General features: G+C 38.7%; 1 protein-coding gene across 2 annotated transcripts in view; it reads right to left on the reverse strand.

Moving 5' to 3' along the window:
- The window catches only part of LOC117923817 (probable starch synthase 4, chloroplastic/amyloplastic), a 62,116-nt gene that overhangs the window by 14,028 nt on the left and 24,924 nt on the right, over positions 1-23,164 (reverse strand). For both annotated transcript variants that reach the window (XM_034842286.1, XM_034842287.1), the window contains exons 6-11: positions 19,922-20,044; positions 19,764-19,839; positions 19,506-19,690; positions 19,215-19,409; positions 19,056-19,127; positions 12,082-12,291 (exon numbers count right to left, since the gene is read on the reverse strand). In XM_034842286.1, coding sequence (XP_034698177.1) covers positions 12,082-12,291; positions 19,056-19,127; positions 19,215-19,409; positions 19,506-19,690; positions 19,764-19,839; positions 19,922-20,044 — 861 coding nt within the window. The remainder of the gene's footprint in view (positions 1-12,081; positions 12,292-19,055; positions 19,128-19,214; positions 19,410-19,505; positions 19,691-19,763; positions 19,840-19,921; positions 20,045-23,164) is intronic.

Raw genomic sequence — 23,164 nt, forward strand, 5'->3', positions numbered from 1 at the left:
ATAGATAGAGGGATTTTAAAGAGGGAGAGGAAGTAGCTAGGGATGTGAGACAGACAAGATTGAATTAAAGTAATCCTCCCTCCCAAAGACAAATAGGCCTTTTTCCACCCATCCAGCCTCCTCGAAATTCTCTCAACCATTGGATCCCAAAAGCCTATTGTCTTTGGGTTCCCTCCCAAAGGAAGGCCTAAATAAGACAAAGGCCACTCTGACACTCTGCACTCCAAAACCAAAGCCAAACTAGGCAACACCTCCTGCCTAGTGTTAATACCTGAAATGGTGCTTTTTTCTAAGTTGATTTTTAAACCAGTTACTTGCCCAAAAACCAAAAGGATAATCTTAAGGTTTTGAAGAAGGTCCAAAGAGGCTTTAGAGAAAAATATGGTATCATCAGCAAACTGTAACAAGGACACTCTAGTCTTATCCCTTTCCACAAGGAAACCCTCAGTTATCCCAGTTTCCTCAGCTCTAATCATCAACCTACTTAGAACATCTGTTACTAGAGTAAAAAGGAAAGGAGAAAGAGGATCTCCCTGTCTCAAACCTCTAGAGGCCTTAACCCAACCCTTTGCATTCCCATTAACTAGGATAGCAAAACTAGAAGAAGATAAACAGCCCCTCATCCAAGATCTCCATTTCTGGCTGAACCCCTTCCTTTGAAGCACATGATCTAAAAAGCCCCAATCCACATGATCATAGGCCTTCTCAAAATCAATTTTGAAGACTACCCCTTCCTCCCCTGACCTTCTTTTCTCATCCACCACTTCATTGGCTATCAATACAGCATCCAAAATTTGTCTCCCTTCCACAAAGGCTCCTTGAGAGCCAAAGATTGTTTCATGTAGAACTTTGCGTAAACGCCCTGATAAGACCTTAACAATTATCTTATATAAACTTGTAACCAAACTAATAGGCCTATAATCTGAGATTTTAAAAGTTTGGCTTTTCTTAGGCACCATAGCAATGAATGTCGCATTTGTACTTTGATTTATTACCCCCTTAGTGTGGAACTCAAAAAACACCCTCATAAGATCCTCTTTTATCACATCCCAACACTCTTGATAAACTGCTATAGTAAAGCCATCAGGGCCAGGGCCTTTTCCTTATTCAATTGGAAAACTGCCATTCAACCTCCTCTTCAGAAAACGGTCTATCCAACCAAATTGCACTCTCTTCAGCAATAGGGGCCCAATCAATCCCTTCAATCTTCCAAGAGTCACCTTCGGGTTTGGAATAGAGATTCCCAAAGAAATTTACAATCTCCTTAGAAATAATCTCAATGTCATTTAAAGTCTCCCCCCTCTCAGAAATCAAAGACTTTATGAACTTCCTGTTTCTTCTTCCAGTGGTCACTCTGTGAAAAAACTTTGAGTTGCAATCCCCTTCTTTAATCCACTTAACCCTAGATTTTTGTCTCCATTGTACCTCTTCCTTCAATAACAAATCCTCTAGCTCCTTCCTTCTTAAGGTCCTTTCCGAAACCAGATCAAGATTTAAATTCCCTTCTTGTTCAATTCGATCAATTCTGCCTAAGTCCGTAAGAATGTGGTTTTTCCTCTCTCTTAAATCTCCAAAGACCACTATATTCCACTCTTTCAACTTTGATTTAATAAACTTTAGTTTCCTCATAAACTTGTGACCTTCCCAACCTTCAACCGTACACTCTTGCCACCAATCTCTAAACTTCTCTTTAAACTCAGGATGGAGCAACCACATATTCTCAAACCTAAAAGGAGCCGGCCCCCATTTTAAAGGATTGGTTTCCAAACAAATTGGGGTATGGTCAGAGGTCCATCTAGGAAGGGCCTCTTGAATACTTTGAGAGAAAAAAGAATCCCACTCAGAAGAGAACAAAAACCTATCTAACCTCTTGCAAATAGGATCGACTTGCATGTTTGACCATGTAAAAGCCGCATTCCTAAGAGGGGGATCCAACAAACCACTTTCCCTTATAAACTCGTCAAAACACCTCATGTTGACTGTTAACCTAGAGTCACCCATCTTCTCAGATATCCTCCTGATCACATTAAAATCCCCTCCTACGCACCACCTTGGGAAAGTCAGACCATGCAGGTCTTGAAGCTCCAGCCAAAAGTCCTTCCTCCACACTGCCTTATTCAGGCCATACACTGAGGTTAACCAAAAAAACCCTTCCTCATCAGAGTTCAATTTTACAGTAACAGAGAAAGATCCTAACACCTTCTCTGAACACTTGAACTTGATTGAATCCCACAAGATCACAATCCCCCCCGACGCCCCACAAGCAGGAAGAGCAACCCAATCCAGACTTTTACCTTTCCAAACACTACTCACAAACCTCCTATCCCAAATTTCACGCTTTGTTTCCTGAAGCATCACCACATCTGGGTTTTGAGTACTTAAAAACCTTCTCACAGTCCTCCTTTTCTTCCTAGATCCTAAACCTCTTGTATTCCAACTTAAGATCTTCATGAAAACAAAAACAACCCGACACAACCCACACCCAGAACTAATCCTCTCCTTGAGTTCCAGAGTCATTTTTCTTCTTTCTTTGGAATAAACCTTGTCCACAGAGAGAGCACTCTTGTTCTCTCCTTCCACACCTTTTCCATTATCCCTGACAATTCTAACCCTCAAACTCTCCAGAACCGACTGAACCTTGACCATCTTCCGAGGCGTAAGCCCCTCAACCTGAAAACCTTCCAACGGGAGGGTGGAAGGTTCTAGCACTGGGAACGAAGCCTCACCTGAGACACCACGCACCTCAGGGTTACTGAGAGTTTCCCTCAGGAGAGGCCGGTCTTTAAATTTTCGGTTAGAGGTTTCTAGGGGAACCACCACACCTTCCAAACAGGACGCACCACCACGATGGTTGTAATTCACCATAGGAGAGATAAAAATGGAACCACGCTGAACGGCGTAGCTTGACTCCAACGGAATCGAAGAAAAAGACTGACAACGAGAAGGGTGAACCAAAGAGACAGAGGTTTCGGGAATAAAATTTGGCTCAAAAGCCCCAAACAGAGGAAGATCTCGCTCAGATACAACTGAGAAAGGAGTACGCACCTCATTGAACAAATTGCATTGCAGAATCCCCTCTTCTCCCTCTGTCTCGCCGGTAGAAACTTTGGATGTTTTAAAACCAGTGGAGAGATCGCTCTTTCTAGAGTGAGATTTGCCCCGAGAAGCGTCTCGATTTGTCTCCAGTGAGCCACCTCCTTCTAAGTTTCGCTTCGGGGTAGAAGACGCCTCCTCAAATCTCGGCGGCCCACTTCTTGTTTTGCGCCTTCCGGCGACTGAGGATCCTTTCGGCTTTGACGACACTTGAAGAAGACCTTTCGGCATTTTATTCCTTGCAATGAACCCTGGTCTTCGGAGCTTTGAAGACGAAGATACATCTGGGCCACCATTAGGGGATCCTTTCTGGGCTGGACCCGCTAGGGGCCTAAAATCTTTCGCCCCAAATTGGGCCCGATCAGAACGGGCTTCAAAGGCGTCTGGTGTTGGCCCGATGTTACTTCCCGCCATTGGGCCCAACGTCCACCTTCCCTTTCCTTTCTCCCCCTTAGCCGATTTTGAATCTGAAGACCTAAAATGGGAACGATGACGAGACATCCAACTATGGCACTCATTGGTCCTGTCAATAGCTCGTAGCCCCTCAACGTTCTGTGGCTTCTGAAATACGCAACCCCCAGCTGACCTCAGCTCGTCCTTGCTGCGATTCGACTCAAACCTGATAGAGTCTTCTCCGTCGTCTTCTCCGGTGACTGTAACTGCAACCATGTATGTCCAATCTCCATCTTCTACCTCTAATAGCGCTGGAAGCACGACATTTGGAAACATCTCCACCCACAATGTTACCTTCGTCAAATCAACAAGCTTCAAAGATTTTCTCGCCACCTTTGTTACCCTTCCCCACTGCTGCAAAATGTGTCTCAACTGCACGTCATCCCACAGGTGGAAAGGGAGACCTCTTAGTTCCAACCACCCCCGTTTAAATTTTCCATTAACGATTGAGTTCTCTTTTGGCGACCATCTCCTCAGAGCAATAACCTCTCCTCTCGCTGTGAAGCTCCCTTGATCTTGAATCCACTGAGCTTTCCTTGCAGATTCCACAAAAAAACACCCTTTGTAAGTAGAAATGGGTGTTACAGACACCATTCCTTTCATCCCCACCCTTCTCGCTATAGCTTTTCCAACCTCACACCAGTCTCGTATTTTTCCTTTGCTTTCATAAACTACAGCTCTTGCCCATTTTCCAACTGGCATCTCTGCACCATTCCTAGTTCCTTTCTCTGCAACCACATCAGCATAGGACCTCTCACCTCTGTACATTCCTTTGTTCTCTTGAGGCTTTTTTTGCTTCTCCTTCGAATCTCTTTCAGCTTGAACAGAGAACTCTTGGGCTGACACAATCACCTTCCTAAGATTTTCCCACCCACAGCCATTAACACCTCTTGGAACAACTAAAACCAAAGGTTTTCTCTTTGCAACGTATTCTATGATTTTCATATATCTCCTTCTGCTATTAAAACATATCTCCATCAGATGAGTCCTTGTCTTGCCCCTCATTTTTCGAATGAAACCCCTGGAAGCCTCTAAATCCACAGCTTTCTCTAACTGCTCCACTAACCAACCCATCTCCTCCTCTCCAAAACCTAAAGAAACCACAAAACCTCGACTTCTCTCTATTATTGAAATCCACGTTCCTCCATTGCAAACTTCAGACTTCACCTGGAAAACCTTTCTCTCCACCACAACCGACTGATTTCGAATCATCTTTTCCAAACAAGATTCAAAACACAAACGCTACTGCCATGGACTTCTTGATTCTTGACAATCAGGAAGGCAATCCTTCCATGAGGCAAGCAATTCCAAGGATTCCAAATTCTTACTCCTTCATGTTTGACTGTTGTTTGTTCCAGCTGGGGCGGGGGGAAGTGTTTCTGATAAAATAGAACAATTTTAGCCCTGCTATTTCCATTCTCATTCTTAGGGAAATAGTTATAAATTATTTATTAGTTGTCAATCTTTGTATTTTTAGGAAAGTAATTGTTAGGAGTTATTCTTTCCTTTTAATCAGTGATTTAGTTTCCTAATTTGAAGAATTTGTATATGCTGTAAACTCTATAAAAGAATAATCTCAATGAAAGAATATTATTCCCGTGAAACGCTATTCTTCAACTTATTATCATGTACGTGTTAGATCGAGAGCAACAGAAGTCATCCATCAATATCACTTTATGCATCAAATTCACTTCACGTTCAATGTTCATGTTACTATTGAATTTTGATTTTCTTTAGCAAGAAATGGAAATAAATTCACAAAGAAAGGAATCTACGAGGGAAAACAAGGCATCCTTGTCACTCATACTTCATATTTTTTATGAGTATATTTCTTAGCATCTTGTATGTTTATTTACCATCTTGTTCCTTTGATTATGCCAACTTTTGAGCCTTTCATTCAAGAATTGATACATTTGTCAACATCAGCAAGCACACACATGTGTGCACGCAAGCCGAAACCTTTTAAATTATGCAATTAGAAATCATCAATAAATATACTAATAGAATAACGATTTTTATTTTAAACAATAAACAGTTTGTGTTAAATGGAAAAGGGCAATGCAGAAGTCTATAAGTAGCATACAAGGAAAAATAAGGAAAATAAATTAAAACTTAAATCATCTACGAAATTCATAATCAAAAATAAGATTTTGTGTGGTCAAATTGGAGATAATTGGTTTCTTATAGGCATTCCCCTCAAAAAACATATGCATATCATACCAAAAGTTTGCATAGAACATCAGGATATCAACCTTTCCCAAATGATTATAGAAACACATCAATCAAATGGCCATCCTAATCTCACATTGCACTAATTTCCCTTGTAATGTTCCCTTCTGAAGAATGAGTTAACCTTGATAGATGTTGTTGTTTCCTCAAAGAATACACTACCAGAAAACAAAATGGAATGCAAAAAATCATAGTCATTGCAGAAAGTGAAATTAAGAAATGTAGATTATGTCTTTTCATTAAAATCATAGATAAAATTCCAGATATTATGCGGAGAGAAAAAAATCCACATGGGACACTCAAAAGTTCTTGTTGAGAGAGAGAGAAAGAAGAAAGACTTTAATTCTCATTAATGTAATAATCTACTTACAATTGAGTAATATATATATATACAAGGCTAAGAGTCCTAACTACCATACATGTGTCCTACCATATATGTGTCCTATATTAACAAGGAAAAGTTATACACTATAAATACATTATATTCAACACTCCCCCTCAAGCTGGAGCATATACGTCATATGCACCAAGCTTGTTACAAATATATTTAATCCTAGGACCTCTGAGAGATTTAGTGAAGATGTCAGCTAGTTGATCATTTGAATTAACAAAACTTGTAGCAACACATCCTGATGCGATCTTCTCTCTAATGAAATGACAGTCAACTTCAATATGTTTGGTCCTTTCATGAAAGACTGGATTGGATGCAATATGTAATGCGGCCTGGTTATCACATATGAGTTTCATCTGTTCATCCTTTCCAAATCTCAACTCTCGAAGAAGATGTCTCAACCATATGAGTTCACATGATGCCAAAGCCATAGCTCGATACTCGGTTTCAGCGCTAGATCTGGCCACTACATCTTGTTTCTTACTCTTCCAAGATATTAGATTACCTCCAATAAAAACACAGTACCCTGAAGTGGAACGTCTATCTGTGGGTGAGCCAGCCCAATCTGCATCTGTGTAACCAACAACCTGAGTATGACCTCTGTTCTCGTACAACACACCTTGGCTTGGTGTACTTTTGATATATCGAAGAATGCGGATTACAGCATCCCAATGGCTATCACATGGTGACTGTAGGAATTGACTAACAACACTCACAGGAAAAGAAATGTCTGGACGAGTAATGGTGAGATAGTTCAATTTACCTACGAGCCGTCGATATCTCCCGGGGTCTCCTAAAGGCTCCCCCTGTCCTGGTACAAGTTTGACATTCGGATCCATAGGTGTGTCTACCGGTTTACAGTCTAACATACCGGTTTCTTCCAGGATGTCTAAAGCATACTTCCTTTCGGAAAGGATAACAGCAGAACTGGATTGAGCTATCTCAATTCCCAAGAAATACTTGAGTTTCCCCAAGTCTTTGGTCTAAAAGTGGGTAAAAAGGTGTTGCTTTAGTTTCTGAATACCATCCTGATCACTGCCTGTAATGACGATGTCGTCCACATAAACAACCAGATAAATACACTGCCCCAAAGAGTTATGATGATAGAAAACTGAATGGTCTGCTGTACTGCGAAGCATGCCAAACTCTTGAACAACAGAACTAAAACGGCCAAACCATGCTCGAGGAGATTGTTTCAAGCCATATAGAGAACAGCGTAACCTGCATACTAAACCAGACTCCCCCTGAGCAACAAAACCAGGAGGTTGCTCCATATAAACTTCCTCGGCAAGATCACCATGAAGGAAGGCATTTTTAATATCCAATTGATAAAGAGGCCAAGAACACATGGCAGCCATGGAGAGAAGCAGACGGACAGAAGCAATCTGGCAACCGGAGAGAATGTGTCACCATAATCAGAACCATAAACCTGAGTATAGCCTTTAGCAACTAAGCGGGCCTTAAGGCGATCAACCTGACCATCAGGACCAACCTTAACTGCGTAGACCCAACGACAGCCAACGGTAGATTTACCCGAGGGTAAAACAACAAGATCCCAAGTGTCATTAGAGTGCAGAGCAGCCATTTCATCCACCATTGCCTGTCGCCAGCCTGGATGGGAAAGAGCTTCATAGGTGCTCTTTGGAAGAGAAACAGAGGATATAGCAGAAACAAAAGCAGAATAGGGTGAAGATAATCGATGATAACTCAAAAAATTGTAAATGGGATGAGGATTACGAGTAGAGCGAGTACCTTTCCAAACAGCAATGGGTAAGTCATTAGGAGAAAGCAGAGCCGGGGTAGGTGAAGCCAAAGGGATAGGAAGTGAGTCAGCAGGTGCCTCAGCAAAAGGGAGAGGAGCAACGACACGAGGGCGACGATGATAAACCTGAAGTGGTCGAGGAAGCATAGCATCAGGTGGGGAGACAATGGGAATAGGCAAGACTTCAGAAACAGGAAGAGACTCAGAAGTGGTGGAAAAGAATGGTGAGTCCTCAAAGAAGGTGACATCAGCGGAGATAAAGTATCGATGAGTCTCAAGGGAATAACAACGATAACCCTTCTGAAGTCTGGAGTATCCCAAGAAGAGACACTTCATGGCTTTGGCGGAAAGCTTGTCCTGTCCAGGAGTGAGAATATGAACAAAGCAAGTACAACCAAAGACATGAGGAGGAAGGAAATAAAGTGGTTGGTCAGGGAAGAGAAGGGAGTGAGGAATCTGATCATGTAAGACAAAGGAGGGCATACGATTAATCAAATAACAAGCGGTAAGAACAGCGTCCCCCCAAAAACGAAAAGGAACATTACTATGGAGGAGGAGAGTACGAGCTGTCTCAACAAGATGTCGATTCTTGCGTTCAGGCACCCCATTTTGTTGAGGAGTATGAGCACAAGAAGACTGATGAAGAATCCCATGATGAGACATAAACGAAGTAAATGGGGCTGAAAAATATTCCCTGGCATTGTCACTGCGTAACACACGAATAGAAATATTGAACTGGGTTTGGATTTCAGCATAAAATTTCTGGAAAATAGAGAATAACTCAGCTCGATTTTTCATTAAAAATAACCAAGTACATCGAGAATAGTCATCAATGAAAGTGACAAAATACTGAAATCCTAAAGTAGACGCAGTCCGACAAGGACCCCAAACATCAGTGTGGACAAGTTCAAAAGGAGACTTTGCCCGATTATTCAAACGCTTTGGAAACGAGACACGAGTATGTTTCCCAAGCTGACATGACTCACACGGAAGCGACGATAAAGTGGAAAATTGAGGGACCATCTTCTGGAACTTGGAGAGACTAGGGTGGCCCAGACGATTGTGAATGAGGAGAGGAGCATCAGTGGAAATGCAAACTGTAGGAGATGAATCCGAGGTGAGGTGATAGAGGCCTTGAGACTCACGTCCTATGCCAATCGTCTTCCCCGTACTCCGGTCCTGCAAGGTCACAAATTTATCAGAAAAGGTAATAGAGCAATTAAGAGTACAAGTGATTTTGCTGATGGAAATAAGATTAAAAGGACATTCAGGAGTATAAAGGACAGAAGTGAGAGGTAGAGAAGGCAGAGGAAGGGCCAAACAATACCTTTAGCCACAGTTTGAGAACCATTAGCTAAGGTAACAGTAGGTAAAGCAGAGGTAGTAGTAATAGAGGAGAAAAGATCCTTATTACCAGATAAGTGATCAGAAGCTCCAGAATCTAGAATCCAAGGTCCAAGAGAAGATGTGTGAGTAAGGCAGGCAGAGGCATTACCAGGCTGGGCAACAGAGGCAACAGAAGCCTGAGATGCGGAAGAGCTCGGAGGCTGAGGCAGCGGAGAATCAGAGGACTGGGCCACATGGGCAGTGCGAGGAGGTCGTCCATGTAACTGATAGCAACAATCGCGAGTGTGGCCAAGTTTATTGCAATAGGTGCAATGAGGACGTTGACCTCTACCTCGGGTACCACTGCGGCCTCCTCGAGAGTTAGTTGAGAAACTAACACAGAAGAATCTGAAGAGCTATCAAATGGCAAAGTCTGAGTGGAGGAGATACGGAGGAGGCGAGCAAACACATCATCCAAGGACGGAACTGATGAACTACCAAGAATCTGATCGCGGATAGGCTCAAGATCCGGACGAAGGCCAATAAGAGTAAGAACCATGAAGAACTTGTCAAGCTGTGTTTGTTGAGCCCCAACATCAGGAGTAAGAGGCATCACAGTCAAGAACTCCTCCTTAAGAGAGGCAATTTGGCCAATATAAGTAGATAGATCCAAGTCCTGTTGGCTGAGATGGACAATAGCAGAAGCCACCTTATAAAGACGCTGGATATCATTCGTATATAATCCTTTGGCCTGAGTCCAAAATTTAAAACAAGTTTTGTAGGCCCGAAGATGAAGAAGAATCTTGGATCAACCGATTGCCATAATACACTACATAACTGTGCATCTATCTTCCTCCACTGTACGCGGTCAACCTCAGGGATATCTGCCTCCTGTGTAATCAAGTGATCCTCATATCCTTGACCCATAAACCAAAGTTCAACAGAGGCAGACCAGGAAAGATAATTGTCACTGCCAACCAATTTCTCCGAAGTAATCATAGGAGATCCAGATATAACAGCGGAAAAAATGGAATTTTTAGTAGTCATATCTACTTATCTGGAGAATGAAGTATGTTTGGATCGAAGAGAGCCCTAATACAGCTTCAGATTGCGGCGTGGCACCACCGAAAAAGGGAGACGGCCTCAAATCGCGGCGTGGTACCACCAGAAAGGTAGAAGAACACTTCCCAAGGCACGTGCAGGGATTGGAGTGGAGAAAAAGTAGTCGGAGCTTCGCCGGAAAGACTGTTTGGAGGGCCAACGAAAACAAAAATCCCCAAAAGAGGTACGTGCAGGGCTCGGATGGGAGAACCAGGGAGGTAGGGAGGCTGGTCGGCGTCAGGCGAAGCTGGAGGAGGAGGCGTGTCGCCGGAAAAGGCCTCACGCGCCCTCACGCGCCAGCGCGTGAGATGCAGCCGCCGACCGGAAATTTGCGCATGGACGGCGCGTGGATGAGCTTTTGGTGCCGGTGCTTTCACAAAAGTTGTAGATCTCCTCCAGGCGCTCCTTCTGGTATGGTCGGTGTCGGAAAAATACGTCGCCAAAAAGTTCGCCTGAAAGATCGCCGGAAAAGTTCGCCGGCGGTGAGTGGTTTCTGTCGACGATCCGACTGACCGGAAAGTATTGGGAGATGGGGAAGGTGACCGGAATGAAACACGATCACCGAAAGGTTTCCCGGAGTCGATGACACGGGAAACAGGAAAGAATTAGGTTTTCTTCCTTGGCTCTGATACCATGTTGAGAGAGAGAGAAAGAAGAAAGACCTTAATTCTCATTAATGTAATGATCTACTTACAATTGAGTAATATATATATATACAAGGCTAAGAGTCCTAACTACCATACATGTGTCCTACCATATATGTGTCCTATATTAACAAGGAAAGGTTATACACTATAAATACATTATATTCAACAGTTCTCCTTTATAAACCATACATTGTAATATTTCAACTATTCCTCAAAATTGGAGGATCCCAATACACTAATATTAACATAGTCCTATCCAGTTGAATTTTTGAGAAAGCAAACATGAAACAATTTTGAGACTACATAACTAGTTCTGCAGCAAGAGGACACTATTCGGTTCACCTTAGCCAAAAAAAAAACCAGGAAGTAAAATCATATGCATTTCATGATAAAGTTCATAGTTTTTTGATAGGTAAACAAAACAAATATGTTAAAAGCATCCATGATAAAGCTTATAGTTAATAATTGGTAATTAGATAGGATCAAAAAGAAAAAAGGTGAAAGAAGAGAGAGGGGGCAAGAAAGGAAGAAATCAAAAGCAGAAGATTCAAGGTTGAAATGAAGCTATCCACACTATGAACTTTTAGTTTGTGTAGTCTTCAGCCATTACACTTTTCATATACCTCTCAGTAATCTACATATAAGCAGAGATATGACAAATATTCCATGTGTTGAGGTTTCTCAGAAATAAATGATATATATAAAACATAATGATAAAACTCCACAACTATTAAAATGAAAAAGAACAGAATAGAAAAGAAATCTCAATCAAACATAACATATCTCCGTGGTTGATTATCATCAGAGTTGCAAGTGTGGTAACATATTATAGTAGGTGTAATTTGTGAAACAGATCAATCCTCTCACTGATTGTACCAAAGACCAAGGATTGAATCCAGCTTCACAAAGGTTCAAGGATTTAGGATCTGCTATACAGCCATTGACCTGGAAAGAACTTCTTTCCCAAGTGCCAATTAATAGAAAAGAAATTAGTTTAAATTTAGAACATCAGAAAAATGAGACATGATCTGCATTTCATCAGAATAATAATCATTCAAAACTTCAGAAGATAAGAATACCAGAGGCCGCCTGGTGTCTGCATAAGAAAGCCCTAAATGCTTTCTCAGGGCTTCTTTATTTTCTGCTTTCCCTTGAAGATCATTAGCATTGAATTGGCTTTTAAGATAAACATCAGTTGCAGGGTCCCATGCATCAGTATCAATTCCATTTAGAATTCCGATGAATTTTTTTGAGTGAGAATTAAGTGTTGAATGAAGACCTCGCCCTCCCTGTGAAGCGTATAGGAATATATGTAAGAAGAGTATTCAGAAGGAATCAAGAACATGGGAGCTAGAATTTGAAGTACATTATGCTAAGAGACAATATATCAGTTTCTTGGAGGATAAAAAAACTGAAGCACATGAATCTCTGTTCTCAATGTTAGAGCCTTAACAAAATGAGGCTAGAAACATGGAAACTGTTCCAGGATTTCATCTAAGTGTGAATCATAAATACCATGCAGTTTACTTGAATGGACCAGTGTAGTTTTTTTCTTTGCCCTTTTTTATAGAAGTACATCAATATGAGAAATATTTAACAAAAAGGAAACTATAAAGGGTGCTACAAACTCTTATTAAATTGAAAACATAAATGTGCCCAAAAAGAGAAAAGTAGCATTAGTAATGATAAAAGGCACTTGAGCAGGATCCCTACCATCACTTAGGGAGGAGGGTAAAACTCCCTCTTAATTGGGGACATCTTAAATGTTCATGCTTTTGTCTCAACCAGTCCACATTCTTATCAGCACGAGATTAGACTGGAAAGACATCATGCTTCAAAAGTCAATATTTTGACATGCACAGTCCTACTCCTAAGAGAGTGGGATATTTACATTGCTTGTGAGATTAAAGTTTATATCAGACAACTGAAAGGAAAAGGAGGGAAGAAGGGAGGAAGAGAAGGGAGAGATCAATGAAACAACATGATCCTCTTGAATCTCATCAATCTGATGCATCAAAGAGTATAAACCATATGCATGACTGTATAATACAAGTCAAGTTATAATTTTACTCATTGGAGAGCTATTTCTTAAGTGTTGTTGTTGATTTTTCTAATTTTACTTGTTTCTCTGTGGGAGATAGTACAAAAGTTTGTTTTTGGGAGGATTCATGGTTGGGTGATCAATCTCTCTAGTTTCAGTTTCCAAATCTTTTTGAGGTTTTGAGGACTAGAGACCTTCCAATTTCTTTTGTTCAAGTCCATTCTCTTCCTCTGCTTCTTGGAATTTCAATTTCCATCAGAACCTTTCCAATCCAAAATTGAGGAGCTAACAGTTCTCCTTTCCTCATTTATTACATGTGTACCTTTCACCTTCCTTATAGATGTAAGGGTTCAATTATTAAAACCTTCACAACTTTTCCTAGTGAGTTCATTTTTTAGAGCTCTTTTAGTTTGTTATATCTTGACCGCTTTTGTTCCTACCAAATTCATTTGAAAGTCAAAAGCTCCACTTAAGGCTAATACTTTTGCACAACTTGTGATTAATAAGAAGGTTGATATTAATAAAATGCTTCAAATGAAGAGACCTCACAAAGCTCTCATCTTGGACCCCCATATCTTATGTGCTTAGAGTAGTGAATCAATTGATCATTCTTTCTTTTCTTTTCTTTTTTTATTACTTTATAGCAATGGAACTTTTTGTTATTACTTATCAAAAAAAAAAAAAAAAGCAATGGAACTTTAGCATAGATTGTTCAATCTATGCAAAATTGACTTTATGCTTGACCGCTAATTTTGTTGTCTAAAATATTAAGCCTTTTTACATAGCAACTTTAGGAAAAAAAACCAAAACCAAAGAAAGAAAGATTCCCTATGGATTTTGTGGTACTCTAGGTATCATCCTCAAAGATTGGCCTATGGAAGTTGTCAAACTGGGTCTAACTGATTGCTTGCTATTTGATCCTCTAAATTAAGAATGTAAAAAAATTGATTCGACTAAATTTGGATTTACTAAAATAAACCTAATTAAATTGCAAGAGAATTATTGATTTCTAATTCAAATAGTTCAAGATTAGGGGTTCCACTATCCAACTTTGGGTATAGGGCCTCAAACAAAACAAAGGTATCAATTTTAGTTAATCTTAGAGTATTAAAAAATGTGAGGTCTAATGAGATCAACCAGAGTTTCATAACTTAGGGTTGCATCTATTTAATATATTTAGACTTACCACTATGTGTAGATTTGACTTAGGGTAGATAACAATGGCAAAACCTCATATAGCTAGAGATTAAGAATTACCAAGAATCCCTCGTATTAAGAAATGGGGCATTGTACCATCCCTCAATGCAAACTAACATTAAAGAGGATTTTGATTTTGATGTTAATGTCTTAACCTTTCATTTAATCCATTATTAATTTCAATTATATTCATTGTTTCTCCATGACTCTAACCTAAGGTTTTTATGTTTCACACCCCAAGATTATTTTTGCCTCTCATGGATTTATTTTCATTCACACAAACCATAAAAGAAAGTACAAGAACCATTCTTGAATTTAAAGAAATTAGAAACAATAATTTATTAATAAAGGAGAAGAAAAACCTATCAAGATCCTTCAATGTCTTTTTCTTTCTCTTAAGAATCGTTAAGAATGCTCTAAGAAATTCTCTCAAAACCTAAAATTTGGGTTTTTTTAAGTCAATGTGAAAATTAATACATAACATGCTCCTAGTGGCCACTTATTCCCCAAATAATTAACTAAAAAACTAAAAAATAATAAAATTGTCATTTTCAACTGTCCAAGACCCACTTCGGGTTGGTGGCGTGCCAAAAGTGCAATTTTCAAGGTGGAGGAAGCTTGGCATTGAAGTGGCAGTGGCCAAATTCAAAATTAGGCCCTTTTCGAATTGGTTAGTTAGATCTCTTAACTTGGCAATGGACAAGTTCAAAATTGGCATGATTTCAAATTGGTTTCACATTCGAAGTCAACACCTATTTTGCCTAGTTGACTTCAAACATCTATAACTTCCTTGTTTCAACTCCGATTTGCAAATTGTTTGAAATGTTGGACTCCTGACTTCCCAAGCTTTGAAACAAATATAGTTTGCCCCAAAACGAGAAGTGCTTCAAAATTCACCTCAAAATGAAGGTATTTACTGCTGCCAGATTTTGAACTCCAATTCTCATGTTTAAGCTATGGCCTCCAACCTTCTTTCTCGTGTTTGCTTGCCTTTCTACTCTTTCCATAACCTTCATTTCTTATCTCTCATGCTATCCATTGAACCATTTGCATTTTTTGAAGCTTTCGTCATACTTCACAACTCTTAGAACTCTTTTTAAGCATATTTAACCCCTTTTCTACCATGATTGAAAATGACTCTTACAACTTCCATCATTTCCATCTCTTAAACTTGGAATTTAGCTCAAGATATATGTTAGACACATGACTATGGTCTTAGCAACAATTTGAGTTAAGTTTGGCGAGTTGAGCCTTTATATTACATAATTCATTCCCTATATGTGCCATTGGAGCACATATTGTTGCTCTAATCAATGCCTCCTAGAAGCATAGTAGATATGTAGGTAATTTTCTTTAAGGCTTTAGCAATCAACTTAAAGGAAGAGTTCTTTGGCAAAAGGCTAGCTTATCCTTGGTATGGTTTTTACTGTTGGAGAGAAATGGTAAGATCTTTTAAGATAAATGAAGATCAATGGAGGTTATTTAATATTTGGCTACTTCTTATTCTCTCCTTGGGCCTCAGTCACTAATCCCCTTGTAGTTATTCCTTGCATCTTCTGTTGTTAGATTGGAAAAAATTTGCTACTCCGAGAGGTCACACAAGAAGACTATGTTTGGATGCTTATCTTCTCCAGTAGGTTCAGTAAAATTAAACTTTGATGGATGTTTTTTTGGGTGATTTGAGACAATTCGGTATAGGCAATGTGATCAAAGATCATTGGGTTAAGAGCTTATTCTAAACCTGCTAAAGTGGATTAGCCATTGAGGAAAAGCCGCTAGCTTTATTGGAGGGCTTGTTGCAAGCTAAACTTTTGTGGCTTTCCAACCTAAATTTAGGGAGAGAGGCTCATGGAAGTTCAATACTTGGCTATGCAAAATTCTAGATATTTTTATTGAGGTGGAAGGCTCCTTCTCTTAGGTTCCTTGCTCAACTAATCAAGCTTCAAACCAGTTAGTTAAGCAAGGAACAAAACACTTGCTTTCTTTTGTTGGTGACTTCTTTCTCCCCCAAGTACATAGAACTTTTGTACTGTGTGTACATTGCTTTGTTTGATTATGGTTTGTGTAGATAGTTGTAGATTTTATGGAGTTGTACGCATTTCTACTTTTTGAACATCAATTGCACATCTTGGAAGGACTACTTGTCCTTCTTTGTGTTTATCATTCAATGAAATTAATATATTCTGTTTCTGATTAAAAAATAAAAAATAAAGCCCTATCTAAATTATTTGAGGATGGTTCGATATGATGGCAATAATACTAAAGAAAGCTGCAAGCAAATAAATGATAATCCTAATTAGCTTTATAATTTCAGTCACAACTATTCATGAAACAAGGAGACCACTTCTGCCTCATTCCTGTATCTGATGTTGATAGACACCATGTTTGTGTTCATAGTTGTGCTCACCACCAAGTCTAATACTGCTGAACATAAAAGCATAATATTCTTCTAGCACATGCCTTTTGGGCTTTACTTAACCAAACTGGCATCCATTAGTAGGCTTTTCTGGTTGATGTGAGATATGAAACTGGTTCCACCAAGAGAAACAACTGGAGTTCTAAATTTAACCCTGACCAGAACCATATTTAGATTTCTCTATGGATTAAAACAATCATTGTATCTTTTTTCATAATGTGAAGTTTGCTTCAACTTTATAACTCAAAAATACACAGTAAAGAAAGTTATGTCAGGATATATTAGCAGGTATCAAATCCTCTTAACAAAGATGTGAAGTGCTGTTATTTATGATGCACACTTTACATGTGGTTGAATATATATACAAGGACCTCATTCAAGTATCTTATGAGGAAGCACAACAGCTGATGACAAAATAGCACAAAGAGAAAAGCTAAAATGCACTACTAACACAAGGAGGGTACATAGAGAATGAAATAATTTTTCTAATAATATAAAATTCATTAAGACACCCAATGAAAAGGGAAGAGACAAGCCAGGTGCACATGGAAATACATGGATTAAGCAAAATGTGCAGAGAAATTACCGGAAACAGCAGTATGAACCAGAATACAAGTTATATATGAAAATTAATTATGAATACCAAAATAAGTCATCAAGTCCCATCCAAATTGCAAAGCCCAAGGGCAAAGTGTGATTAAGAACTGATACTGGAGCACGTGAGAGGAAGCTTCAGATGTTTGAATGTTCTCTTGTTCTTTTCCTTCCAGAGAATCTTCATCAAACAAGAAAGGCACCCTCCAAATATTCCACTTTTCTTTAATACAAACTTCCAATGCCAACTAACTAACATCCCCTCCACTGCCTTGGACATCAGTGAATGGAGTTGTCAAGTGGAAATGCCCATAATGAAGAGGAAAAATATGACGAATATTGGACTGAACTGAGTTCAACAAAAGCTTAATTCCAGTGAGAAATCTGATGGTTAATAATGGTTTTAGAAGTAGTGTTCTTGAATAGTACCCTCTCTAACCAAAGGGAGGATATGAGTCATGATACGGGTTATGATGGAATTAGATCCCTTAAATCATAATAATGAAGCAGGTGATTTAAGCCCAATTATGATACTGATCTAGATTTCCAATGTGGGTTTTTCTTTCTGGAAGTTGTGTAAGCTAGTGCAACAATGCTTTATACATATGAACTTGTTTTGTTATTTTTCCTAAGATATGTGTAGTTCACCTTAACTGCCTGCTAGAAATGTAGTTTGACTGATTTAAAGTTTGACCATTTTTCCTATTTTTGTGATTTTAGTAAACTTTCTGGGAGAAGTACTGATAGGTGTCAAAGAGTACTAGTGATACCAGGCATTAACCCTACCAATACTAAAACTTGAACTATTCTTCTTTGATAGGGGAAACGTCCTCAAAATTATTTAACTCTTCATGAAAGGAAATGGGTTAAACTTATTTCCACATGGCAAAACTTTCACAATAATTACAATTTTTTAAAGGTTTATAGAGCTATAAATTACAGAGCTTTTAAATTCCATGGTAAGGGAGTGTTTGTAAATTACCAAGGAATATTTTGTAAGCTACTCAGTCATATTTACAATTTATTGGTAACATTCTATGTTCCAAGGATACCTCCCACGTTTTCCTCCTTTGATTTTCTAACACTGCAGACTCATGACAATTGGGCCATAATCATAATATTTAAAGTTTTTATAAGTGATCAGGCTGGACACCTCATAAAACTATCAACTGATGCTTAAGCTTACTCATGAATTATGATTCATCTTTGATGAAGTCAGTTTATATCCAATTGGTGAAAAGATGTGAATAGCCCAGATTTTGGAAGGCCAGTAGGATAAAAGGATGAATCTCCTGAACAACAATATAAAATGTGACCACTGGCTTAATACACCGATAGCTATGTAAAAGAAAGTTCAGTCAAAGAGGATTCCTAGATACCTACATGGAAAACCTAAAAGAAAGTTCATCAGAGATGTATTTTATCATGTGGTGTAAGAGCAAGCCTCCTGTTTATTTCAATCAAACAAATTAAAGTGATTCTCATACATTATAATGAAATATTGTACAATTCTTGAACATCAATGGAACACATAAAGGAATCTCTCTATATGCTTTAAGACCAAACACATTTGGACCAATCAAATATAACTAAGCCACAGATGTAAGATATACTACTCATCAATCTCTCTAGCTAACCCTGCCATTCATATCACAAATTTATCAACCACAGCATGATATCATAAACCCGGATTTAGACTGTGCCTTCTAAAACCTGCTTATAAAAAATATAAGGCTAAAACCAGAAGCAAGGATAAAAAGGCATTCTTTAAGAATATAGAACAACTCAATTTAAAGCATTCATACCTCAGAAGTCCGCACTTCCTGTGCATAGGTCGGCGATACAGTTGTCACAATGTTAGAGAACACAATTGCACCCTGAAACATGGAAACATGTAAAGAGGAACATGAAAAAAGAACCACCTCTACAAATGTTGGTTATAAAGGAATCAATAATTTGTCTACCTTAACAGGATTAACTCTGTCATGCGCTGAGTTGTCCTGCATCCTGTCTGGCCTGTTTAGGTGGTGGACATCAAGACCACAGGATGCCATTTCGGAAGCAGGTGCAGTTCCTTGGTATTCAAAATTGTGGCAAGTAAAGCATATTCTAGCTGAATTTAATCCTTTTGGGGCATATAAATCCCAGTAAAGAGGTGCCTAAAGAAACAATAAAGAAAATGAATTGAAATGAAAACAATTTATGTCTAGAGAAAGAAAGCACAAATCAATAATAAAAATATGAATTGTCCATACAACAAAAGCTGTCTGCCAATCATGGCAATGAATTATGTCCGGTTTTTTGCCAGCTTGGAGAAGTAACTCAAGTGCTGCACGGCTAAAATATGAAAAACGTCTGAAATCATCATGCTCCCCATAAACTGTCCCTCTCCAGAAGAACTTACTTGGATGATGAGGCTCAATGAAATAGACAGGAAGCCCTGCATAACCAAAATCACATTCACAATAAAACAATAAAATAAGTTATGCAAACAACAAAAGAACATTCCTGACCTTCGACAGTGCCAACCCAGACTTTATTTCTGAATAGTCGACCATCAAAATATGACTCTAGCTCCATGTCTAGGACCTGTATAAGTGGTCAGGAAAGTCATAGCTAAATCTCAGGCTACATTCAGTGTGGTGCTCAAATCATCAAAAAATCAGCTTACTCTTAAGTCACGGATATGGTCATATTGCATGCAGTCGTATTTTGGAAGAACAATTTCCACAAGGTGTCCTTTTTTCTGCAGTGCTCTGCTAAGACCAGACACAACATCTCCCAAACCACCAACCTTCAAATTAAATAATAAATTTTAAGCATATCTCAATACAGATATTAAAAATTTAGTCAAAAAAAAAAAAGAAAACAAAAATCATGTGCATTTAATAATTGTTTTATGACTGAAACTTCAGCATTGAAACTTTTTTATTAAAAGCAAGAATTCATTTCAATTAATAGTAATTACAAAGAAGGACAAGAAATTCTTCCAGAATATACATAAATATCCAAAAAATGCAAAAGCATACCTAGACTACCCTAAAAGAAAGCAAAAAAGGCTACACAGTTGAAAAAGAGCATGATATACATTGTGCATTCAAATCCTACAAGTTTAAGATTTTAGGTAAATTGGTTATCTAACAAAAACAAAACAAGAGAGAGAGAGAAGCTAAACTTTCCAAGTACTTTCTAACTCCTTCCTAGGTAGTCAGTAAAGCTAGTATATGATCTAGAATCAAAGTCTGAAGGAACACTAGCCCAGGAATACAAAGTATTCATAACACTAAATAAATAAACTTATCTGAAAGTTCATCATCCTTGGAAAATATTCTACTCTGCCCTAAGTCAAGCAAAGAGGAGAAAAACTTTTTATCCTCACTTCTGAACCTTCCATATCCTGAAAAAATCCTTCTATTCCACTTTAACTGAATGCTCTAAACCAAGAAAAGATAGAAAAGACAAACTTCCGTATTCCTCCTAAAACTCTTCCCAATAAAATTCCCATGCTAACCCAACAACTCCTTTAATGACCAAAGAAGCAACCTGAGCAACAGAAATAGAGAAAATGACATAGCCCACAAACTCCAAGCCAAACCACAATGGATAGGCATATGATTATCCAACTCCTTATCTCCCTTAGAAAGGCAAAACCAATTAAAAAAAAGCATCCCCTTTTCATAAGATGATCCACAATAAGAATTCTCTTAAACTGCCTCCTAAGTAAAAGGCACCTGAACTTCCTCAGAAGGGGAAAAAAAGACCAAAAGTCCTTGAGCTCAATAAACTACAATACTGAGTCACTGAGAATGTATGGTTCTTCACTAACCTCACTACCAACTTGTTGAAACAAATCTTCCTTAGAGCCACCAGTTGAATGCATTACAGAAAATCCTACACCGTTTCAAGCTCCGCATCATGAGAATTTTTCCTAAAGACAATCAATGCCCCTGACCTCCCATCCCTATCTATGGATCTGCCACCAAGGATTTCTCAGATAGCCTATTCTTAAAAAACTCAGAAAAGAAAGGGAAAAAGAGGCATAAAGAAGTACATCAAACATCATGCTAGAACCGAATATAATTGCCGCACCTAAAGTAGTCCTTATGCATGCCTGAAAAGCTTCCCACCCTTTCCTAATTGCTTTCCCAAAGCCAACCCCATAAGCCTCCTTCTCCTCCTTAAAAGCCTATCCTTTTTCCATCTCCCAAATTTATCGTGTTTAACTCTTCTGAAAAATTATCCCACTTCACCTTGAACCTTTAGAGCCACTTCCAAGCAACACACAATTGAGAGTCAACAAACTTTGAATATCTAAAACCCATCACCTTTTACTAAGGAAATCACCACCATACTATGTGGATCTTCTTTTATAGAGACCAACCATCTCCCACTCTGAATCTTCTCTAATCTAATCCTCATTAGCTATGAGCTCAGAACCATCAACGTGAAGTAAATTGGTAAACTAGATAAGATGATTTTAATCCATTCAAAGATTTGAAAGATTCAAAAGCATTAGGGTGCAGCAGACCCTTCAAAAATGCTACAATTTCTGCCTGGATAGGCAAACCCTCTATAGTAGGTTCAGAAAAGGTTCTCGATAATGTACCATAATGATTCTTGAATGGCCACCCAATCCCGGCTATGCTAAGTTACCCAAAGAACAACATCAAAATTTAACTCTAAATATGCCCAATAGAGGTGGAATCCACTAAGTTGTGTCTTCCCACCTAACATCTTGGAACTACAAACAACATTCTAGTCAATCAATAGAAGGCTCAAAGGAGTAGCAGCAAAGGCATTAGTCATTTTCAAGCAATGATCTAGTCAATTGAATATTATTTAAGCAATAGAAGTATTTGAATTATCTCCAAATAGATTCAAGAATAAAATAGAACTTATGAAGTTGAAAACTAAATGGCATTTGAAGCAATCATTTATCATTCTCATCTTAGGATGATGCAGCGTATGTAGTTCAATAGGAACAGTGAGGGAAAAGATGAAAAAGAATTTCTATTAATCTGACTCAATGAATTGTGTAATGGTTGCTGCTAAATATATACATGAGTATCTGATCAAATATACACACGCGCACACACACACACATGAGCAAGGCTAGGATCAAGGCTAAAAACTAGGGAAAAAATGGGAAAATATCTGCAAAATTCCTATATATAATTTATAGCTATAGAATAATGTAAATATAGGAACAAATCAGCCTAACTAATCCTAGAATAGGCCATTCAACCAAGTTTGACTTCTTATCTTTAACAGCAAACTCCTCTAGGTTGTATAGCCTGGTTTGATTTTGGATTCTCAGCATTCCCCCTCAAGTTGGTTTGTAGACATCAATCATTCCCATATTGCCAAGAATCCCCTAGAATTGTGGCTTCAACAGACCCTTAGTCAAAACACCCGCTAATTGTTTTCCAGTTTACACGAACAGTATACAAATCAGCCCATTATTCATCTTCTCTTTAATGAAATGTCAATCAACTTTGGTGTGCTCCGTTCTATTAAGTTGGAACAGATTGTGAGCTATACTTATGGTTGCCTTGTTGTCACAGTACAGCTTCATAGGTCTATCATTCTCCATCTTTAGTTCCTTTAACAGAGATTTTAACCATTCACAAATTCCCAGGGCCATTAATCTAAACTCAGCTTTTGTCCTAGATCTCACCACAATTGATTTTTTTTTTTGCTTCTCTATGTCACCAAATTGCCTTTAACAAATATACAATTCCAAGAAGTAAACTGTATGTCATTAATACAGCCTGCCAAGTCAGCATTAGTGTATGGATCCACCTTTAGGTTGCTGGTTTTTGAAAATAGAAGTCCTTTCCCAGGTGCTCCTTTGAGATATCTCAAAATTCTCACCACTGCATTCATATGCTCTTCATTTGGTGCATGCACAAAT

The sequence above is a fragment of the Vitis riparia genome, chromosome 10 (genome assembly GCF_004353265.1).
Source record: "Vitis riparia cultivar Riparia Gloire de Montpellier isolate 1030 chromosome 10, EGFV_Vit.rip_1.0, whole genome shotgun sequence".
NCBI classification, from domain to species: domain Eukaryota; kingdom Viridiplantae; phylum Streptophyta; class Magnoliopsida; order Vitales; family Vitaceae; genus Vitis; species Vitis riparia.